This window comes from Primulina eburnea, chromosome 12 (assembly GCF_022965805.1).
Source record: "Primulina eburnea isolate SZY01 chromosome 12, ASM2296580v1, whole genome shotgun sequence".
NCBI classification, from domain to species: domain Eukaryota; kingdom Viridiplantae; phylum Streptophyta; class Magnoliopsida; order Lamiales; family Gesneriaceae; genus Primulina; species Primulina eburnea.
The window spans coordinates 9,130,939-9,149,991 of record NC_133112.1 but is presented as its reverse complement, the minus strand read 5'-3'; the positions used below and the strand labels follow the sequence as shown (position 1 = coordinate 9,149,991).

Sequence of the window (19,053 nt, the reverse complement as noted above, 5' to 3'; positions counted from 1 at the left end):
TCTACCATATAATGCAGTATATGGTACCATTCCAATGCTTGACTGATAGCTATTGTTATATGTAAACTCAGCCAACGGTAGTTTACTGTCCCAACTACCTGGGAAGTCAATAGTACATGCCCTCAACATATCTTCTAAGATCTGATTCACTCATTTTGATTGTCCATCAGTTTGAGGGTGGAATGCTGTGCTGAATGACAATCGAGTTCCCATAGCATGATGCAAGCTTTTCCAAAATGCAGATGTAAATTTGGGATCTCTATCTGATACAATGGAAACTGGGATGCCATGAAGCCTCACTATCTCTTTGATGTATTCTTCAGCATATTGATTCATCGTGTATGTGGTCTTCACCGGAAGAAAGTGAGCTGATTTTGTAAGTCGATCCACAATAACCCATATAGTATTGAACCCTCTTTGAGTTCTTGGCAAACCAAGAATGAAATCCATCGTGATGTGTTCTCATTTCCATTCAGGAATGGGTAGGGGTTTCAGGAGTCCTGCTGGTCTTTGATGTTCAGTCTTGACCTGTTGACAAGTTAGACATTGTGCAACAAATTGAGCAATGTCCTTTTTCATACCTGGCCACCAAAATAATGGTTTCAAATCCTTGTACATTTTAGTGCCTCCTGGATGGATCGAATAGGGAGTAGCATGAGCATCAATAAGAATGTCGTTCCTGATCGTTCCTTGTTTTGGCACACACAATCTACCCCGATATGTCAATATTTCTTCCCCATTCAATTCAAAGTTCGAATGTCCTTTATCCTCATCTCGCTGTCTCAATTGCTGGAATTCAGTATCTGTATTTTGTTCGGCCTTGATCCTGTCTACAAGCGTTGGTCGAACCATGAGAGATGATAATTGGATGGCAGTGCCCTTTGGCATAACATTAATCTTCAAATTCTGCAAATCCCATAAAATTTGTTCTTGTACTTGCATTGCAGCAATAGAACTGGACTTTCGACTTAACGCATCTGCAACAACATTGGCTTTGCCTGGATGATAATTAATAACACAATGGTAATCCTTCACCAATTCCAACCAACGTCGTTGTCTCATATTCAGTTCTTTTTGCGTGAATAAAAATTTCAAACTCTTGTGGTCCGTATAAATTTCACATCGTTCGCCATACAGATAATGACGCCATATTTTCAATTCAAATACCACTGCTGCCAGTTCTAAATCATGTGTTGGATAGTTCTTTTCATATTCTTTCAATTGTCTGGAGGCATAAGCATTCACATTCCCGTGTTGCATCAAGACTGCTCCTATACCTTGTTTCGAAGCATCACTGTATACTACAAAATCACCTGATCCTTCTGGAATAGCAAGGACCGGTGTTGAAGTCAATTTTACCTTTAACTCTTGGAAACTGCGATCACATGCTTCGTCCCATACAAATTTCACATTTTTTCGAGTTAAAGCAGTCAAAGGCAATGCTATCTTAGAAAATCCCGCTATAAACCGACGGTAATAACCAGCTAGCCCAAGAAAACTACGTACCTCGGTAACAGTGGTAGGTCGTAGCCAGTTATTAACATCTTCAATCTTACTTGGATCCACTGATATGCCTTCTTTTGAAATGATATGACCCAAGAATGATACTTGTTCAAGCCAAAATTCACATTTCTTCCATTTTGCATATAAATGTTTATCTTTCAAAGTTTGCAAAACTAATTCCAGATGTTCTCGATGTTCCTCTACAGTTCGTGAGTAAATTAAAATATCATCTATAAACACAATCACAAACTTGTCTAGAATTGGCTTGAAAATTCTATTCATTAAATCCATAAAAGCTGGTGGTGCATTTGTTAGTCCAAATGGCATTACAAGAAATTCATAATGCTCGTATCTGGTTCGGAAGGCAGTCTTTGAGATATCATCTGATTTAACTTTTAATTGATGATAGCCTGATCGTAAATCAATCTTCGAAAAGATAGCAGCTCCTTGTAGTTTATCAAATAAATCATCAATTCTAGGGAGTGGATACTTATTTTTGATTGTCACTTTGTTCAACTCCCGATAATCAATGCATAGACGAAGGGTACCGTCTTTCTTCTTCACAAACAAAACAGGTGCACCCCACGGTGAAAAGCTCGGTCTGATAAACCTTTTATCAAGCAACTCCTGTAACTGTTCTTTCAATTCTTTCATTTCTGTAGGAGCTAGTCGATAAGGAGCTTTTGAGATCGGATGAGTTCCTGCCACAACATCAATTACAAATTCGATCTCTCTATCTGGGGGTAAGCCTATTACATCATCAGGAAATACTTCTCGAAATTCACAAACAACATCTGTATCTTTTAATTCACGAACAGGTGGATCACTAGTTAACACATATGCTAAATATCCTTGACACCCCTTCTGTAGTAATTTACAAGCCTTCATACAAGAGATTATCCGAAGAGGTAAGGATATACCTGCACTTGCTACGGTGAATGGTTCAGCTCCTACTGGTGCAAACTTGATCATCTTTATGCCACAGTCAATAGTAACTCTGTACTTCGAGAGCCAATCCATTCCCAATATCACATTAAAATCGGTCATTTTCAAAACAATCAATTCAGCATACATCTGATGACCTTGGACATATATTGGACATCCTCGCACAATCTGATCTGTCTGTAATTCTTGCCCGGAAGGTAAGGCTATAGCGAGTTGTGTCTCTGTTGTACTTGTTGTAATGCCCAGTCTCCTTACAAACGATTCCGAAATAAAAGAATGTGTGGCTCCTGAATCTAGTAAAACAATAGCAGTAATACCAGAAATCAAGAACATACCGCTGATCATCGATGTATCCGCATCCACTTCTTCTTTGGTCATGGAGAAAAGGCGTCCATGTACTTTCTCCGAACTTCCTGGACAATTCTTGGCAAGATGTCATGGCTTCTTGCAACAATAACAGACATTAGAACCCTGCATACACTCCCCGCCATGGAGTTTGCCACATTTAGGACAAGGTGGCCTATCATGTTCTTTACGTGGAGGGGGACCCTTGCTACGGGGTTCCTCTGGTCGAGCACCTTTGCTATCGGTCTTTTTGCCTTGTCCTGTTCCTTGGCTCTTTTGAAAGTACTGTTGCCTTCGTTGTTGCATGTCTATGTCAATGTCATGTTCATCTTGTTCTGCCATAAGTGCTCTTTCTACTATCTCCCCGTATGTAGCAACTTTCGACATCCTTACATCTCTTTTAATTTCAGAGCGAAGTCCCCGCATGAAGTGTTCGCCCTTACTCGTGTCATCTTGTGCAATATACGGTACATATTGGACTCCAGCCTCAAATTGTTGTATGTATTCCGTCATTGACATGGTCCCTTGCTTCAAATTCAGGAAGTCGCTGGCTTTCTTGGCTCGTACGTCTTTACTGAAATATTTGTTGTAAAACACAGTTTTGAAAGTTCCCCATGTCAACGGTCCAACCGGTAATGCAACTCTTGCACTTTCCCACCATATTCTTGCATGTTTCGTTAAGAGAAAGATGACACAAGTTACTTGGTCAGCATCATCCATATGAAGGTAGGAGAAGATGGACTCCAATGACTTAATCCACTCTTCTGCTACTGCTGGATCGGTGCTTCCCACGAATTCCGGAGGATTCAAACGTCTAAAACGATCATATACGTCTGTTTGAACAGGCACATGTCTGTGTACTATGGCTTGAGCTTGTGCCTGTTCATGAGTAGTCCGTTGCATCTCCAGTAGCTGCTGGATTTGTTCACCATGGACTTTTGCTTGTTGTTGGAGTAATTGCGCGAAGTCATCTATCGGTCGTGGCGCACTGCCCTCACCTTCGACTGCTGGGACCTTGCCCTTGGATGACTCTCCTTCATGTACTTTACGTTTCTGTGGCATCGTCGCTTATCTTAACCTACATGTAGGTCACGTAGAAACACATAACTTAGCATAAACTATGGAATACAATGATACTTACTTGCCGAGTTCCCCATGTAAGGATGAAGTGCAGTGTCTTCCCTGTCAAAGAACCGTGGGCTCTGATACCATAAAAATGTCACACCCTTACTCTATACTTAGCATGATTACCATAATCAAAATAAGGTTTGAATGATATAACTATATTATGAAGAAAATCAAACAAGAGGCGTCACTTTGATGGTTTATAAAATTTTTGGCATGATGTCCCTACATTTTGTTTAAACCAAAACCTCAAGCAAAACCATATATACAACAATACGATACCAACTAAAATGTCATTCAACTCAATCAACAACCTCAAGCATATTTTGTATCATCATAACCATCGTAAAAACTTGTTCAAACCCTGACATATTTTAGTACAATACATATGCGGAAGCTATACAATACTAAGTCCCGGTTCTTGTCGAGGTGATGCATGTCACAATCATCCATTGGCGAACCGGCATCCTATGCATCTTCGCTACCTGATCCTGTAATACATGAGCTACATGAGTTTATAAAACTCAATAAGTTGGCACTTGTACATATCAATATGCGTCGAAAGAATATACATATCAAGTCGTGACAACAATGAAACTTTAAACCATGTCATATCATATCATATATTCATGTTCATTTTTGTACTTGAGCCTCATTAGTTGACCTATACTACTGTGCTTGCTTTATTATATAGCTACTACTGTGTTGGACGTCAGGGAGCAACCTTTGGCAACCCCACGCCCCATGAACATATATTGGCAAATAGCTTTGGTGGACTTAAAACCACCCATGATGTCAACAAGCTCTATATCATGTAAAATCAGTCATTTTCTTTTCATGTTCATGTTCTTGTTCATGACATAGCACCCATCATCAATATTCATGAGTTCCTTTCATATTTAGTACATAACAATGGAATATGGTGCTATGTTTCATCAATAAACATACTAACAATGTACATATAGCAATAATCAATGGGAAGCATTTGAAATCATAATATTACTCATGTATTACTTCAAGAACATGCCAACTTACAGTCCAATCGTACGAATACTTGTTTGAGACGATGTTTCTCGCTCCTATACTGTCAAATATACCAATAATTCAGTCACTATTGCATAAACTAGATGAAAATCATTCCTTTATTGTCACCTACATGTACCATAACTAAAAGAGAAGAAAACTTACACCCTTATGAAGTTCTTGTGATGGAGAACTAAGTTCTCACTTCAAAACAATGAAGGAAATGAAGAAAGAGAGCTTTGGAGGAAGATTCTAAGTTTTTCTTTCGTGCCTTGCTGTGAAGGAAAGGGGAAAGAACTGATACAATGGCTCAGAAATTCGAAACTTATCTTCTTGTATGAAAGGCGGCGCTCGGGCGGTAGTTTTCTACCGCTCGAGCGCGGAATGTTCTGTCCAAAACGTAAAATTTTAGTGCACCGGCGCTCGGGCGGTCATATTCTACCGCTCGGGCGCCATATGTTCTGTAAAATTGGTGAGCTTGTAAAGTACCGGCGCTCGGGCGGTAAAATCTTACCGCTCGGGCGCCACCTATTCTGCTTCTGCGCACTAGATCCTTAAAGATCGCTCTAGAAACGTCTCTTCCGTTCATAATCTGGAAAAGTGGTAAACTAGAAAGTTGTAGCTCTATGTCCTGGCTTGAATATCCCACTGGTTTCATGTCATTTGGAGGTCTGAGTAAAAGGTTATGCCCATTCTCCCAACATGTGTCATTGTAGGAGTAACGATACACACAACTCACTTCGGGGCGCTTTTGGCTTGTCTTCCACAATGATTTGGACAAAACTCAAAATAAGAAAGTTGTAGCATTATATCTTAGCTTTCTAATGGTTAAGGCCTCACACAATTTGGATCAATATTCAAATCATTATGCTAAAACCCGTACGAACTACCATATTTACATCTCATTTCCCACAACTTCCATTACACTATCATCACCTACACATCTTACTCTACTATTTAGACATATATTCATTCTCAATATACCATGGGCAATATAAAGGTCATGTTCAATCTCAATATCGATACCTGAATCATCACGTGGAATCTAACGAGCTAAATAACTACATAATAAACGACATAAACACATTATTATCATTTGTACGAGTAACCGGGCATTACAATTATTATCAGAGTAATATAAGTATTTGACCACTAAAAAAAAAGCTGCAAAATTTTGGGATACCTTTATGGTATTAAAGTTTTACATGCTTATGTGAGACGAATTGACAATTTGGAAATTGATTTGCTACTTCCACTATTGAGTCAAAATTCTTCATTGAAGCATTATTGTGTGGTGTATTTTAAGGAGTTTCATTATGGGATTAGAATTATGGATTCTATGTCTAAGCCTTTAAGATTATATTAATGCAATTCAGTTATGGTCTTTGTGACTAAAGCGGTGGTCGAATTAAGTATATCGACATAATATATTTTAAACCGTTGGAGAACGTGTTAATAAAGTGGTCATTGAACACGTTAGCACTGAATTGATGATCTTTTAACCTAAAGGCTGATTCCATAATAAATTTATGTTATATACATTTGGTTTTTATAATGAAACACATTCAGTTATGATATTTCTCATATTCAGTTATCTTGAGAAAAATATCAATAAAGTTGGACCTCGAATAAGCATTGGGTTTATTCATTAAATTATACAGATTTGAGAGACATAATGTATTGTGATACGTGGAAGATCATACTCGTTTTTAGAGAACCGGTCGCCAAGATTCATGTATTTTGTTTTCTCTTATGGTGAATATTTGTCAATAGGGAGAATGTAAGAAATTATGACACATATTAGAATGAAAATTCAAAAGTAAAATTAAAAACATCAACAATGGCGACGGCTATTGCACACGTTTTTTGAGAAATTTTGCCTACGCACTCTCAACTTTAGAAAAATTGAGATGCGTAGACAATTTTTCTTTTGAATCTCGTGCTCCCGCATTAACTCATTGATGATATGAGACGCCTATATATACAAACTTTTGAGGTCCCTAAACATCAATCTCATACAGAATAATACACCATCTATAGAGAGATTGAGTGTTTAGAATACTTCAATCGGAGGGATATCAGAATACTTAAAGATGATTCAATGGTCAGAGGTAACGCTCGATTTAGCTTCCGCATATTTGTTTATCATGTTTATATACGTGCAGAAACATGATTTTTAGAAAAATTTCTAACAATGTGAAGATGAATCATGTTAAGGACGTCATCAAATCATTCAAAGACACACACATCTTGTGATACGGAGCTACGCATGAAAAATCATATAATCGTGTTTAATCTCATAACAAATTTTTTCAAGACTCGTAAATATATCCATCAAATGACAAACACTAAAAATTTAAATACAAATAACTGTTTTTTCAACTTACAACTACCAAAAAATGGCTCAAGATTCCATTTCTCGCCTAACACACCAACACAGACACAAAACGTTAGATTTAATATCACCATAAATGAATATCAAAGTATAATTCATATAATATTCAACACAAAAACATACCTAGTAAGTTGTATGCAAATTTAAATACTCAAAATAATTTATAGTTAATCTTTAAAAATTGATTAGCTTTACAATTAAAAACGAAATCATTAAAATAAAGAATAAAATTGTTTTTTTTTTACTAGAAAATGCATTCATTCAATAACATATTGGTAAAGGTACAGATCCATAAGGGCACCAATACACATTGGTGTTTCTAACCAAACGCAAGGACTAGCGTAAAAACGAGAATGCTTTGCTAACACATGTGGAATCTCCTTTGCTTGTCTACGAGTAAAATGAACCGAAAAACCTGGGTTTGTAGCTAATATGTCTCTACATCTACCCATTATGCCTCCAAACTCCGTTATTTCGGCAGCTGATTCCGTCATAGCATTGTATACTGTTAGCGCGTCCACTTCAAAGAGAACCTTTGGATATTTCGAGTTGCGGATCCAAGACAGAGCTTCCAGCAGTCATATTGCTTCTCCTTCTCTGACACAACAGAGACCTCTGATCAAATTAGTTCTGGCCATAAGAAATCTTACCTCGTCATTTCGCACCACCATACTTATCCCGGCAGATTTTATGTCATCAAAAAAGCTGCGTCAATATTACATTTAACACTACCACTAGGGGGTGGTGTCCAAGTACCATAATGCGTCATGTACTTCTTTGTTGCTCCTGGCTAGTGACATCCAGTCGTAAAGAAAACTCATGGCTGTGACTACCACTCTATTTGGTGTATCTACGTGGTTGTTCCATAATGCGTAATTCCTTTGTTTCCAGATAGCCCATAGGATAGTTGCGAATTTTCTCAGTTCTGCTCCGCTAAGGTCTTGGATGATCTTGAATAACCACTGTGTGAAGCCTTCTGCTCCTTCGGCTTGGGCTTCCACTACATGATTCAGCTTCGCATTGGCCCAACATTCTCTTGCATATGGGCAAGTAATAAACGTATGCCATGAAGTCTCCATGTCCTTGTTGCACACCACACATAAAGCTGACACTTGAATTCATCGCTTCTGCAGATTAATGCGGTGAGGAAGGCATTTTCTACATGCTCGCCAGAGGAAGCTTTTAATCTTTCGAGGGACATCCACCTTCCAGTTTCCTTGTATTTTCCTTTATTCAGGATTCACATCCAAGCTCATAGCCACATGGTAGTCTGACTTCATTGTGTAAGACCCAATTTTGCTGAAATGCCAAATTCGCTTATCTTGGATTTGTATCTGTACTAGTGGAATTTCTGTGATTTCTTTAGAGTCCCTGGCCTCAAAGATAGATTCAATGATTTCATTATCCCATTCTTGTGAGCTCGGCACCATCAAATCTTGTACTGTCCAGTCATGTAACTCCGGGATCATAGATTTTTCCACAAAAAAATTTGAGGAATCACGAAGCCACGGGTCCTTCCATATGTTGATGTGACTACCATCACCGATCCTCCATCTATAGCCTCTGTTTAACATACTTGGGAAGCCAAAATGCTACGCCAAGCAAAGCTTGGGTTATGCCCGAGATTGGCATTTAAGAAATCTCCTCTTGGGTAGTATTTAGCTTTGTAGATACGACATATTGTAGCATTAGGATCACTCAAGAGTTTCCATCCTTGTTTTTCCACCATTGCCAAGTTAAAACCATAGAAGTCTCTAAAGCCCATTCCGCCAAATTCTTTTGGGACGCACAATTTTTCCCATCGAAGCCAGTTCAGCCCTTTGGTTGCGTTATTTTTCCTGCCCCACCAGAATGAGTTGATCATCCTCTGTATTTCTTCTGCCAATGAGGGTGGGAGGAGGAAAGTAGACATGCAGAAAGTTGGTATTGCTTGAGCCACTAATTTGATGAGAATCTCACACCCAGCTCTTGACAGTGGCTTTGTTCTCCATCCTTGTAAGCGTGCCCATACTCTGTCTTTAAGGTAAGCAAAAATCTGTTTTTTCTTCCTTCCAATCAATGAAGGGAGACCATTCAAATATAAGGATAAAATCGTTAGATTCAAAAACTATCAGGATTTTATAGATATAATTAAACCATTCAAATATATGAAACACATAACCACTGACAAAACTAAACCCTAAATTTTGGTAATAAAAGCGGTAGAGTTAACAACATATAGAGAACTTCCATCAAATAAATATACAATAAACAACAAATCTCATACAATAATTATATTTATATAAAAAAATAATAATAAACTTACGCCATTTTCCCTGGGATTTTCAATGCTTTTAATTCTTTTTTCAAAATTAAACTCACATAGCAGAGAACTTTTTTGAAAGTTGATGGAATTTTCGTTTCTCAAGCAGAGTATGCTATGAGTTTCTTGTTTAATTCCATGAATGATTGAATGTTAAAAAAAGAAATAAAGATAGGGTTTAAATTTAAAATAGGATAATATGTTATTTTGTTAGGAATTTGGAACACATTTATTCTGAACTATGGATTTGCAACCAACTAGACTTGTTGGGATTGGCATTAGATTTGTCAAAATGGGTTAGGTTCGTCGGCCGGCCTGCCCCGCCATAAAAATTGAACGGGTTGGGTTGATGAAAAGCACGAATTATATAGCATTTTAGGGATCTTATTTTGTCGTTTTCGTGCTTATCTGGTATATTTTATTCCGAGTTTTGCGCTTAATTCGTACTATTATGGCAAATTGTAGGTTTGACCAAAAGAGGAGGAAAGCCAACGAAATGAAAGAAAAGTCAAACTCCGCAATGTCACGTCAGAAATACCCGGAAGAATAGGAAGAAAACATGAAGTCCAAACACAGACCCTTACACGGACCCCGTGTAAGGGTCCGTGTACATCAACCTACGAAAAAGAGAAAAGCCGAGTCTGCACGGACCTATAACCGGACCCCTACACGGGGTCCGTGTCCTTCACCATCCGAGAATCGATTTTACAGAGTCTACACGGACCTCAGGACGGACCTCTACACGGGGTCCGTGTCCACCATTCCGGAAGAATTCTTGGACAGAGTCTACACGGACCCCTGTCCTGATACATGCACGGGGTCCGTGTACACAATATCAGATCGAGATTTTGGCGAAGATTTTGCTCGTGATTTGGGAAGGAAATAAAAAGGAAAAACCTAGAGAAGACCAGGGTTGTAAAATTTTCTGAGAGGTAGCCGACTTGGAAAGAAATTAAGAGAATTTTCGGATCTTTGAGGACGGCGACGGCAAAGGGAAAAACGCGAGAAATTCGTACACTTCTCACGCAAGAACCGTGCACCATCACTGAGAATTTCTCTTCTCTTTTATTTTCCTATTTTTCATACATGAATTCAAACATTAAATTTGATTTTACTTTTGAATTTATGGAGTAGTTTCTTTTGTGATCGGGACCACGATATGGAAAAACAATTGATTTTTGGTTATTCGTTGGATTGTTTGATCTATGAAATTATTTCTCGTTATTGATTAATTTTTGCGTAAATTTCGTGCTTTTGATTTGACCAATTAATTGCATGTTTGTTGTTCAATCTTGACTCGAAAGGGAATAGATTGGAATTAGCTTCAAAAATATTAATCAACACACAGTTAAACCGACTAGAAATAGTATTCGGTTTCAGTGTGCGATTTTAGGCGACAGCTGTAATTCTATTGTTGATAAATGCGTTTTTGTTTAATGAAATTCAATTAGAAATAATTGGACTGTTAAATGAAAATAGGATTATAAATTCTAGAAATAGATTTATAATTAAATCAGAGAATTGCATCGTGACATTGAAATAATCTGTAGTTAAATAATTTCAGTGCATGATTTTAATCAGAGTTTGTTACCACCGTGTGTTCCCGGTCATTTTATTTGAATTTGAAAATCTCCAAGTTCCAACGCTTCTCTGATATTTGATTTAGTCATTAAATTAGCATAAATTAGTTTAAAGATTCACTTAGTTGAAAGAATAATCAAATCGCTCGTTATTGCTTGCCTAGATTAGATAAAATAATTAAATCTTAGTAATTAAATAATAGTCTCTGTGGGATCGATACTTGGACTGTTCATCCATTTACTATAACTTGACCTAGTCCGCTTGTTAGAACTAATCCCAACCGAAATCGTCGGTCAGTTGATAAAATAGCAGCCTATTTGGAGGCGGGCCAAATAGGTTGAGTCCGTTTGGGTTGCGGGTCAAGACGGGTCGGACCCAAACGGGACGGGCTGGCTCGCCAAATTAGGATAAAATTTTATATTTTTAAGTTTTAAGTTTTATATAAAAATTGGAATAAGTTTCATGCGCCCCATGTATTAGAACAAATATATTAATAATTTACTCTTAGAATAAATATACATAAAGAAAATAAAAAGAGATAAATTTACAGATATATATAAAGAAAACAAAAGGGAAGAAATTCATGTAAATTTTATTCATGAATCTTAAAATAATTATTAAGCATAGCAGTTGTTTGTGAACCCAAGAGCGGTTTCGTTTGAAGTCCGACGAGTTGCAGGTGAAATTTTAGGACCCGGCGGAGGTTTGCTAATTAAGCGTATTGTTGAAAACATAATATTTTTTAAAATTTACAATCGTCTCTTTTCTCAACTTTATGTTCTCTTTCATGTCTCAATCTTCATGTTTGATTTAAATACTTTATTTTTTATGGATTATGTTGTATGCTTTCTTAATTTCTTATTTCAACGTTTTTAAGTATTTTATGAAACTATTTGACTGAAATATATTTTTTTTCTATGTTTACTGTGATACTCTTTCGATTTTTTTTTTAAAAATAAGCGGGCGGCCCGCCTAACCTGCGGCTCAAGGTGGGTTGATCTGGGTTGACCATTTAGAAGCCCGCCCGTAGGTTGCGACGGGTCGTGGGTTGACCCGCCCCGTCAATCCGTTTTAAGATGGCTAATTGGCATTTTAAATAGCCCGTATTTTATTATTTATTTAATTAAAAAACAAATTATTTGGCAGTTGGCAGACACTAGCCTGTTCACATAAAGCGGGGCCCATGGCGCCACCGCTCTTGTAATTCTGAGTGGTCCGTCCCTTTCTGCGGCATGGCGACAACCTCGAACTATTTGACGGAGATTAGGCTGAATCCTATCGAAGCAACCCCGGAGTCCTTTCATGAATTCGGGCAACTTGTCGAAGCCTCGCCGGACGGCGACAAGTTCGGACCCCACGACGCGCAGCTCGACCTCTCCCGTGGGATACCGAGGTCTTTCCGAACTAAATTATTTCTTATTTATACTCCATCGTGAGATATTTAAAAACCAGAGTTTTGATATCTTCGGGCCACGGGTAATGTTATTATCAGAGTGAGTTAATTTGCTGAAAGTGTTTGGATTGTATGGGATAGAATCTATCTGTGTGATTGTAAATTTCTTTTTCATTTGTAAATTTGTTGTTCTTGTTGATAATGAGGAGATTTTCTGATTTTTATTGAGTAATAATTCGTTCATTTTTTTCTAAAGATTTGGTTTTGTGATATAACTACATTATACACTTTGGTATAAATGATAGTTAAATATTATTTGTTGCATTTTACCAGGCTGTCTGTCATGCATCTAGAAGGCAGGCATCTCAAATTTTCCTCGATTACACACCACGCCAGTGTGACCCAGTGCCTTGGTTCAATTGGTGGTCATTCATGGTATCTTGGAGTTGCAAAACCATCTCTTGTTGATCCAAGTGAAATCAACGGCGCCGTTGGAGCAGACATTTTGCAATCACATTGTGGTCATTTTTATGTCCCTCCAGCAGTTGATGGTGTGCGTGTTTTTAAAATTTCAGGTCCCAAGTTTTTGAAGCTTAATAAGGGTACATGGCATGCTGGCCCATTATTCCTTCACAAAACAATGGACTTCTATAATCTGGAATTGAGCAATACAAATGTGAGCACTTCTTGCTTTTAACTCCTGTAACGTAATTAGTAATTAGTGATTGACATTGTTAGGCTGAGTATCTTAAGGTTGTTTCAAAAGTTGTATAAATGGAGACAATTATTCTGTAAAGGTGAGTTAATTTAACAATATAAACTAGGATTGGTGGGCCATAATCATGGAAATGTTTTTATCAACACTGGTGCTTCTCAAAGAACTACCTTTGTGGAATTCAGCAATTTTTTCTTACATTTATTATTAGAATTCATTTACTTGATCACCTGTCAGTTTGGTGGAAACATTGATTTTGCTCTGAGGAACTATTATCGTAAAAATAAATTGGAACCTTTTGTAACAGAAGGGTACCTTGAATTATGTTGACAAAGGTACTAATTTATTGTCATAAATCTATTGACTTGATCATCAGATTTATATTCATTTGCTTAGATTCTGATCACTGAATTGTTCTCTGATTAGAATTTTAGTGTTCTGGTGGACAACATTAAAAGTTCTTCTGAGGCAGTGTTGCTTGTGAGAATATTAATTGCAACGCCGTTGTTTGAAGTTATAGAGCTTCAGACCTGCTGAAGCTCAAATATATTCGGACCCGCATTAGATGCTTGATGCTTATATTTTTCTTGATCTTGTAACTATCATAGGCTTGTTCCTCATTTTCAATTGGAATCCTTTTCTTTAATTTCTTTTGAGTAGAAAAGGTATTGTGCATTTCTTCAAGTTGGCTTGGAAGTCGTGTCTGTACTGCCCTGGAACTCAGCTATTTTATAGATGTGATACAAATACACTGGAGGGGTTTCTAAAAATTTTCATTAAATTGTCACCAATCTGATTTTCCAGCGCAAGGTATTTCGACATTTAAGTTCGTAGTCTTGTTAATCATTTAGCATGTTTAAGGAGATAAACCAACGTACGACAGTTAATTGACCTAGTGTTAACACCTGCTCACGGTAATGATTAATTATGTTTTTTTGTTCTTCTGTGCAGGTGGTGGATCATACAACACATTATTTTGCAAAGAAGAACAATGTGGTTTTTGTGATAGATGAGTAGCAATATTATTACATTTGTCGTATTATAGTAAGCTAGATGGAAGAATCAAAAAAATTGTATGTTTTTTCTTTTCTGCTGATAGTTGTTCGGAACTCTTGCAAAGAGCTACTGAAAGGTTGGATCTACCATATGTAGCAGATTATGTATCTCTTCGTTTTACTTTTGCAATGTTACTTTGTGGCAGATATAATGATTCTTATTTGCGAGGAAATATCTTCTGTGTCAATATGTTGTGCACGTACTTGAATGAACACCATCACTTAGTAGTCTTCATATGCAGATATTGATGCCGGAATCAACTAATATCATTGCGTTCCTTGCGTTCCTCGATGGAAGGAACGAAAGAAAAGTTCTTATTTGTAACGGCTAGTTTAATCCCCACAACCTCGAAACACTTCATTTTACCCCTATTAGATGTTGGTCTGCAGAAGACTGGAATTTTTGGATTCTTTGGTTCTTCACCTTTGTACGACTCCGATTTCTCTTCGAAGATCCAACCATATTGTTGCATGTAAGTATTGACTATGTATGGTCTTCAAAGGGTAGTCAGCGATTATATCCTCCCACACATTTCCCTCCACCAAATCCCGAACAACTTCCCACACACAGCTATCGCACTTGAAACCAGAACCGAAACTGATCATCCAAACTTTGTCACCTTTCTTGAGCCTCTTCCGTGCCTCCATGTACCCCAGCATGAACCAGAGGCTGCTGGCCGACGTGTTTTCAAATCATTGAAGAGTCATTTTAGATGGCTCCACATCATGCTCAGTTGGCCCCAAACCTTTCCTAATTTGTTCAATCATAGCCGTTCCACCAGGATGTAAACAGAAATTATCTGTACCGGCTCTAAGATTGAGAATTGCTGCTCTTTTCGCATATTTCAGCGCTGCATAGCTAATAAGTTCTGTTAATGGCATAAGTTTTGGTGCTAACTCTGCTATATTCTTGGTTAAAGCCCGAGCAGTAACCTTCGGGAGGTTCTTACCAAGAAAAAATCCATGTTTTCCATGATCACCCTCCTTTTGCTTGCAACAAGTGTGTGCTTCATCACTAGCTCCCAAATTAGTACTCACCAGGCAGTTCAACCACATTTTTGCTCCATCTTTAAAAGCTCTGTTGTTCGTCAGGAGAATCGAGCATCCTCCTGAGCGGAACAAGCAGTTGGTAAGGATGATCGACTTGTCTTTCCCCGAATACTAGTTTGGAGCTACGGACTCAGAAGTTACCACAACCGCGCAAAAGCATTCTTTTTTTACTTGAAAAAGTTCTGCACAAGATTGATGGAAGTGAGGCTTGCACTGCATCCCATGCCCGTGAGATTGGAAGTTTTGACATCATGCCTCATTTTATAACGGTTTACTATTCTTGATGTCAGAGAAGGGACTGACGCAAGTCTCTTCTCCTATCCCTGAATTCACGAGGGCACGCATGAAGAACTGGTGCTCTTGGAGGCCAAGATTTTTGTTTCGACTAATGATATCGCCGCAGAATTTTGTACTAATTTTTCTGTCATGGTTAGGTTTGTGGCACTCATAATTCAGGAGGTAGCAGCATTGATCTCTTGTTTCAGTAGCAAGCTCATATAGAATGAAAAGGAAAAAAACAGAAGAGAATGAAAACTCAAGGCTATCATCAATTGTTCCATTCTCTTTTTTATGAATATTGAACTATTGTATATACGAGTGAGACATCTATCTATCCATCCATATATATATATATATATATATATATATATATATATAGACACACACACACACACACACATAAAGATATAGATAGAGAGAGAGGGGAGGAGGAGGAGGTTCTTGAGCATTTGACTGAAAAAATGGGCAGTAGAGTCCAAGGTTGGTAAGAATAGAGGCTACTGAGTTTTATTTATGCTAAATAAGTCAATTGTGTTATTCTGCATTGGGGGTGGCCATAAATAAGTTTTTTAAAAGAATAAAAAAAATTATTAAAGATTAATTTGAATACAGAAGACTTGGTTTAAAAAGCGATTTATTAAGCATATTTATTTAAGAATTTTGTTAAAGATCAGAAGCAATTCTATGCATGCATATAGAAATGAAAATATATTTGATTTTTTGAAATAGAAACTGAAACAGAAGAATAAAAATTATATTAGTAAAAGTCAAAATATTCAAAATCTGGATTATACAATGAGGTAATCTTCCAAATAAATATTAGGCTCCTCAACCTCTATCTCTCCTCTTCCCAAGATAGTACTAAACAAAAGAGTTAAGTTGGGTGTAGAAATTGTTTGGAGGTTTCTCAATTACATTTGTTTGTACTTTGTATTCATCTCATTTGTGAAGCTTGCAATTTGTCAAATTTTTGCAAATGAGATTTTGTAACGTCCAAAAATCAGTCCACGTAAGTCACATATATGCAAATTCTTCAAATTTTTTAATTGTTTTGTTTAATTGGTTTTAAGTGCTAAAATAATACATAATATATAGTTGAAGATCTAATTGCATTATTTCATGTAAACTAAAGATTTTTTTGGACATTCAATAATAAGCTTGGGAAAAGAAATTGGAGACGAAAACGATAAAAATATTTTTCCATAAATGTTTTGAGGCTTGATAATATGATTAAAATTTTGTAGAAATGCTGGAGTCCAAATTATTTTACGAAGCGAGCTCTATTTTATCCGGGAAGTCGGTTTTAGTCTAACGAAAGACTTTTAAAGGCCCAAAAATTATTATTTTTGAAAAATTTATAATAAAATTTTATTTTACAATTAAATAGGTCTTAATGGGCCTAATTTACCTAAGATTAGTGGGCCTAATTATTCCTAAGAAAAAACCCAAAACCCTAACACATTAACACCTAAATTTTCGAAAATAATAAATAAGAAACTAGGGTTCTAGAGACTCCATTCAGCCGAAATTTGCACACACCACACACAATAAAATTCGAAATTTGGAGTGCAAAAATTCAAGGATTTTTCGTCGCTCGTTCTTCCCTCTTCGCAACCCACGCCAACGATCGAATATTCGAGCGTTTTTAACTCAAAGACATGCTTCTTGTAAGGTCCGGGAAATTTAATTTATGTAACCTGAATGCATGCAATCTAGGGTTTTATTTAAATTATTCGTTTATTTATTTTTATGCATTTGGTGCATAATTATTGTATGGTTAGAAATTATTTCACCAAATTTTTAAAAGTTCACGCATTAAGGTTTCTAGATGCATTTCATGCTCGATCAAAGAACGGAGATCGGGGAATTATCAGGAAAATTATTTTTATTATATGATTAATTTTATTATGAGGTGTTTTTAAGGGTGTTTTTCGAAAATGGGCCTTGATGGGTAATTTTTACTCGTCAGTCGTAATTTTTATTAGTATGCAAATTTTAACGATTCAGATGACTTTTTGAGGGCTCATGCGATATTTTCAAAAACGTACCAAAGCGAAATATTTTTCGGGAGCATTTTTGGGCTTGTTGGGTTTGTTTTATTGATAAATGAGCTCAAAAATCATTTTAATCCTTTTAAAATTATAATTGAGGTCCCATTAGTGCATTTTAAATAAACATAACCTACTTTCACTAGCCCTAAACCTAATTAACACATAGCAGCCGACCCTCCCCCTCCATTCAGAAGCTTCCTCTCGATTTTCTCTAGCTAGGGCTTCGGCCATTGTTGTCTTTCAAGAAGAGGTCTTTCCCTGCTCCTCCGACGCCTCCCCGACGTGGAATTCTTCAAGTTTTAGTTCATAAATCATAAAGGAACGCCATACAGTTTCGTTTTCGCATCATTCGCGTCATATACCTGCGGTTTTGTGTGCTTCGTGTGTTTAATGTTCAGTCCATGCATGATATTTTGATTATGTCTTCGGTTGGTATGATATATGGATAAAACCTTCTCACCTCTCACATTTTTATTGCAAGGACGCAAGGGACTGCCGAGTAAGTGTCATAAGGGGCGGTACAAGTCGAGAAGTGTGGTGTCACTAGGCTAGAGTCACGACTTGGTGGTGTGGGTTGAAGGCCGAGTGGTTGTAGTGGAGGCGGCTAGGGCTCCTTGCGATCTCCGGGCATTTGGGCATGCATGGAGTGTCGGTGGGCTTAGGGTTAGTCCAGTGAGGTCCATTGTTATTGGTCATGGTCCTAGGGTGGCTAGCTAGGGTCCGGCCTTGGTGGTTTGGGGCTTGAGTCGAAGGGATAGTGTGTAAGGCTCGGGTAGGGCGAAGGGAACTTGTGCTATAAAACTCCAACAGCCGTTGGGATGATTTCCGTGAGTCGTAGGTGTCCTGTAATTGTTGGTTTAGGGGCTGGTCTAGTAGATTTAAGACATTAATTGAGTTGGGAAAATTTTCGTAATGTTTCGGGTTGATTCGGGTTAAAACCGGGACCCCGGTCCAAGTTTTAAAACGAATCGATCACGTTTTGAAACGAGCTCGAGTTTACGTCTAAGGAATATTCATAAATATGTTTTGGGATGTTTTAAGAATTTTGGTAAGCTTCAGGTCGAAATTTAGTGGTTCAGTGTAAAACGGTCATTTTGGGTTTCCAAGGGCAAAATGATCTTTTTGCACCCGGGGTGAGTTTTTAGTTTTGCCAGCGTTTTGAGCACAATTTTATCATGTTTTTGAATGTTTATGCATCATGTATATGATTTTTAGGTAATTATGAAAATTACGTTGCATGCTTGATTTTAAGAAAAGTTTATGCATATGCAAGTTTTATTAAGTGATGATT

General features: G+C 37.4%; 2 protein-coding genes and 1 pseudogene across 2 annotated transcripts; 1 reads left to right on the top strand and 2 right to left on the bottom strand.

Moving 5' to 3' along the window:
• Positions 1–7,593: 7,593 nt before the first annotated feature.
• Positions 7,594–8,415, bottom strand: LOC140806634 (uncharacterized). Its single transcript, XM_073163188.1, has 3 exons — positions 8,093–8,415; positions 7,987–8,041; positions 7,594–7,869 (listed from the first exon to the last, which is right to left on the bottom strand). The coding sequence occupies exons 1-3, from the start codon at positions 8,413–8,415 to the stop codon at positions 7,594–7,596; spliced, it is 654 nt and encodes a 217-aa protein (XP_073019289.1).
• Positions 8,416–12,349: 3,934 nt separating this feature from the next.
• On the top strand, positions 12,350–14,539 carry LOC140808302 (uncharacterized). The gene is made up of 3 exons (XM_073165392.1): positions 12,350–12,612; positions 12,946–13,288; positions 14,279–14,539. The coding sequence occupies exons 1-3, from the start codon at positions 12,452–12,454 to the stop codon at positions 14,342–14,344; spliced, it is 570 nt and encodes a 189-aa protein (XP_073021493.1). The 5' UTR covers positions 12,350–12,451; the 3' UTR covers positions 14,345–14,539.
• Positions 14,540–14,802: 263 nt separating this feature from the next.
• Positions 14,803–17,993, bottom strand: LOC140806633 (3-ketoacyl-CoA synthase 12-like; annotated as a pseudogene).
• Positions 17,994–19,053: the final 1,060 nt, after the last annotated feature.

Bases quoted from the DNA above. Each gene is read 5' to 3' on its own strand.
- LOC140806634 (XM_073163188.1), bottom strand. From the start codon at position 8,415: ATGGAGACTTCATGGCATACGTTTATTACTTGCCCATATGCAAGAGAA. The intron at 8,042-8,092 runs GTACTTGGACAC...ATATTGACGCAG, and splicing joins GAAGTACATGACGCATTATG to CTTTTTTGATGACATAAAAT. The intron at 7,870-7,986 runs GTAAGATTTCTT...AAATATCCAAAG, and splicing joins TGGTGGTGCGAAATGACGAG to GTTCTCTTTGAAGTGGACGC.
- LOC140808302 (XM_073165392.1), top strand. From the start codon at position 12,452: ATGGCGACAACCTCGAACTATTTGACGGAGATTAGGCTGAATCCTATC. The intron at 12,613-12,945 runs GTCTTTCCGAAC...GCATTTTACCAG, and splicing joins CTCTCCCGTGGGATACCGAG to GCTGTCTGTCATGCATCTAG. The intron at 13,289-14,278 runs GTGAGCACTTCT...TCTTCTGTGCAG, and splicing joins TGGAATTGAGCAATACAAAT to GTGGTGGATCATACAACACA.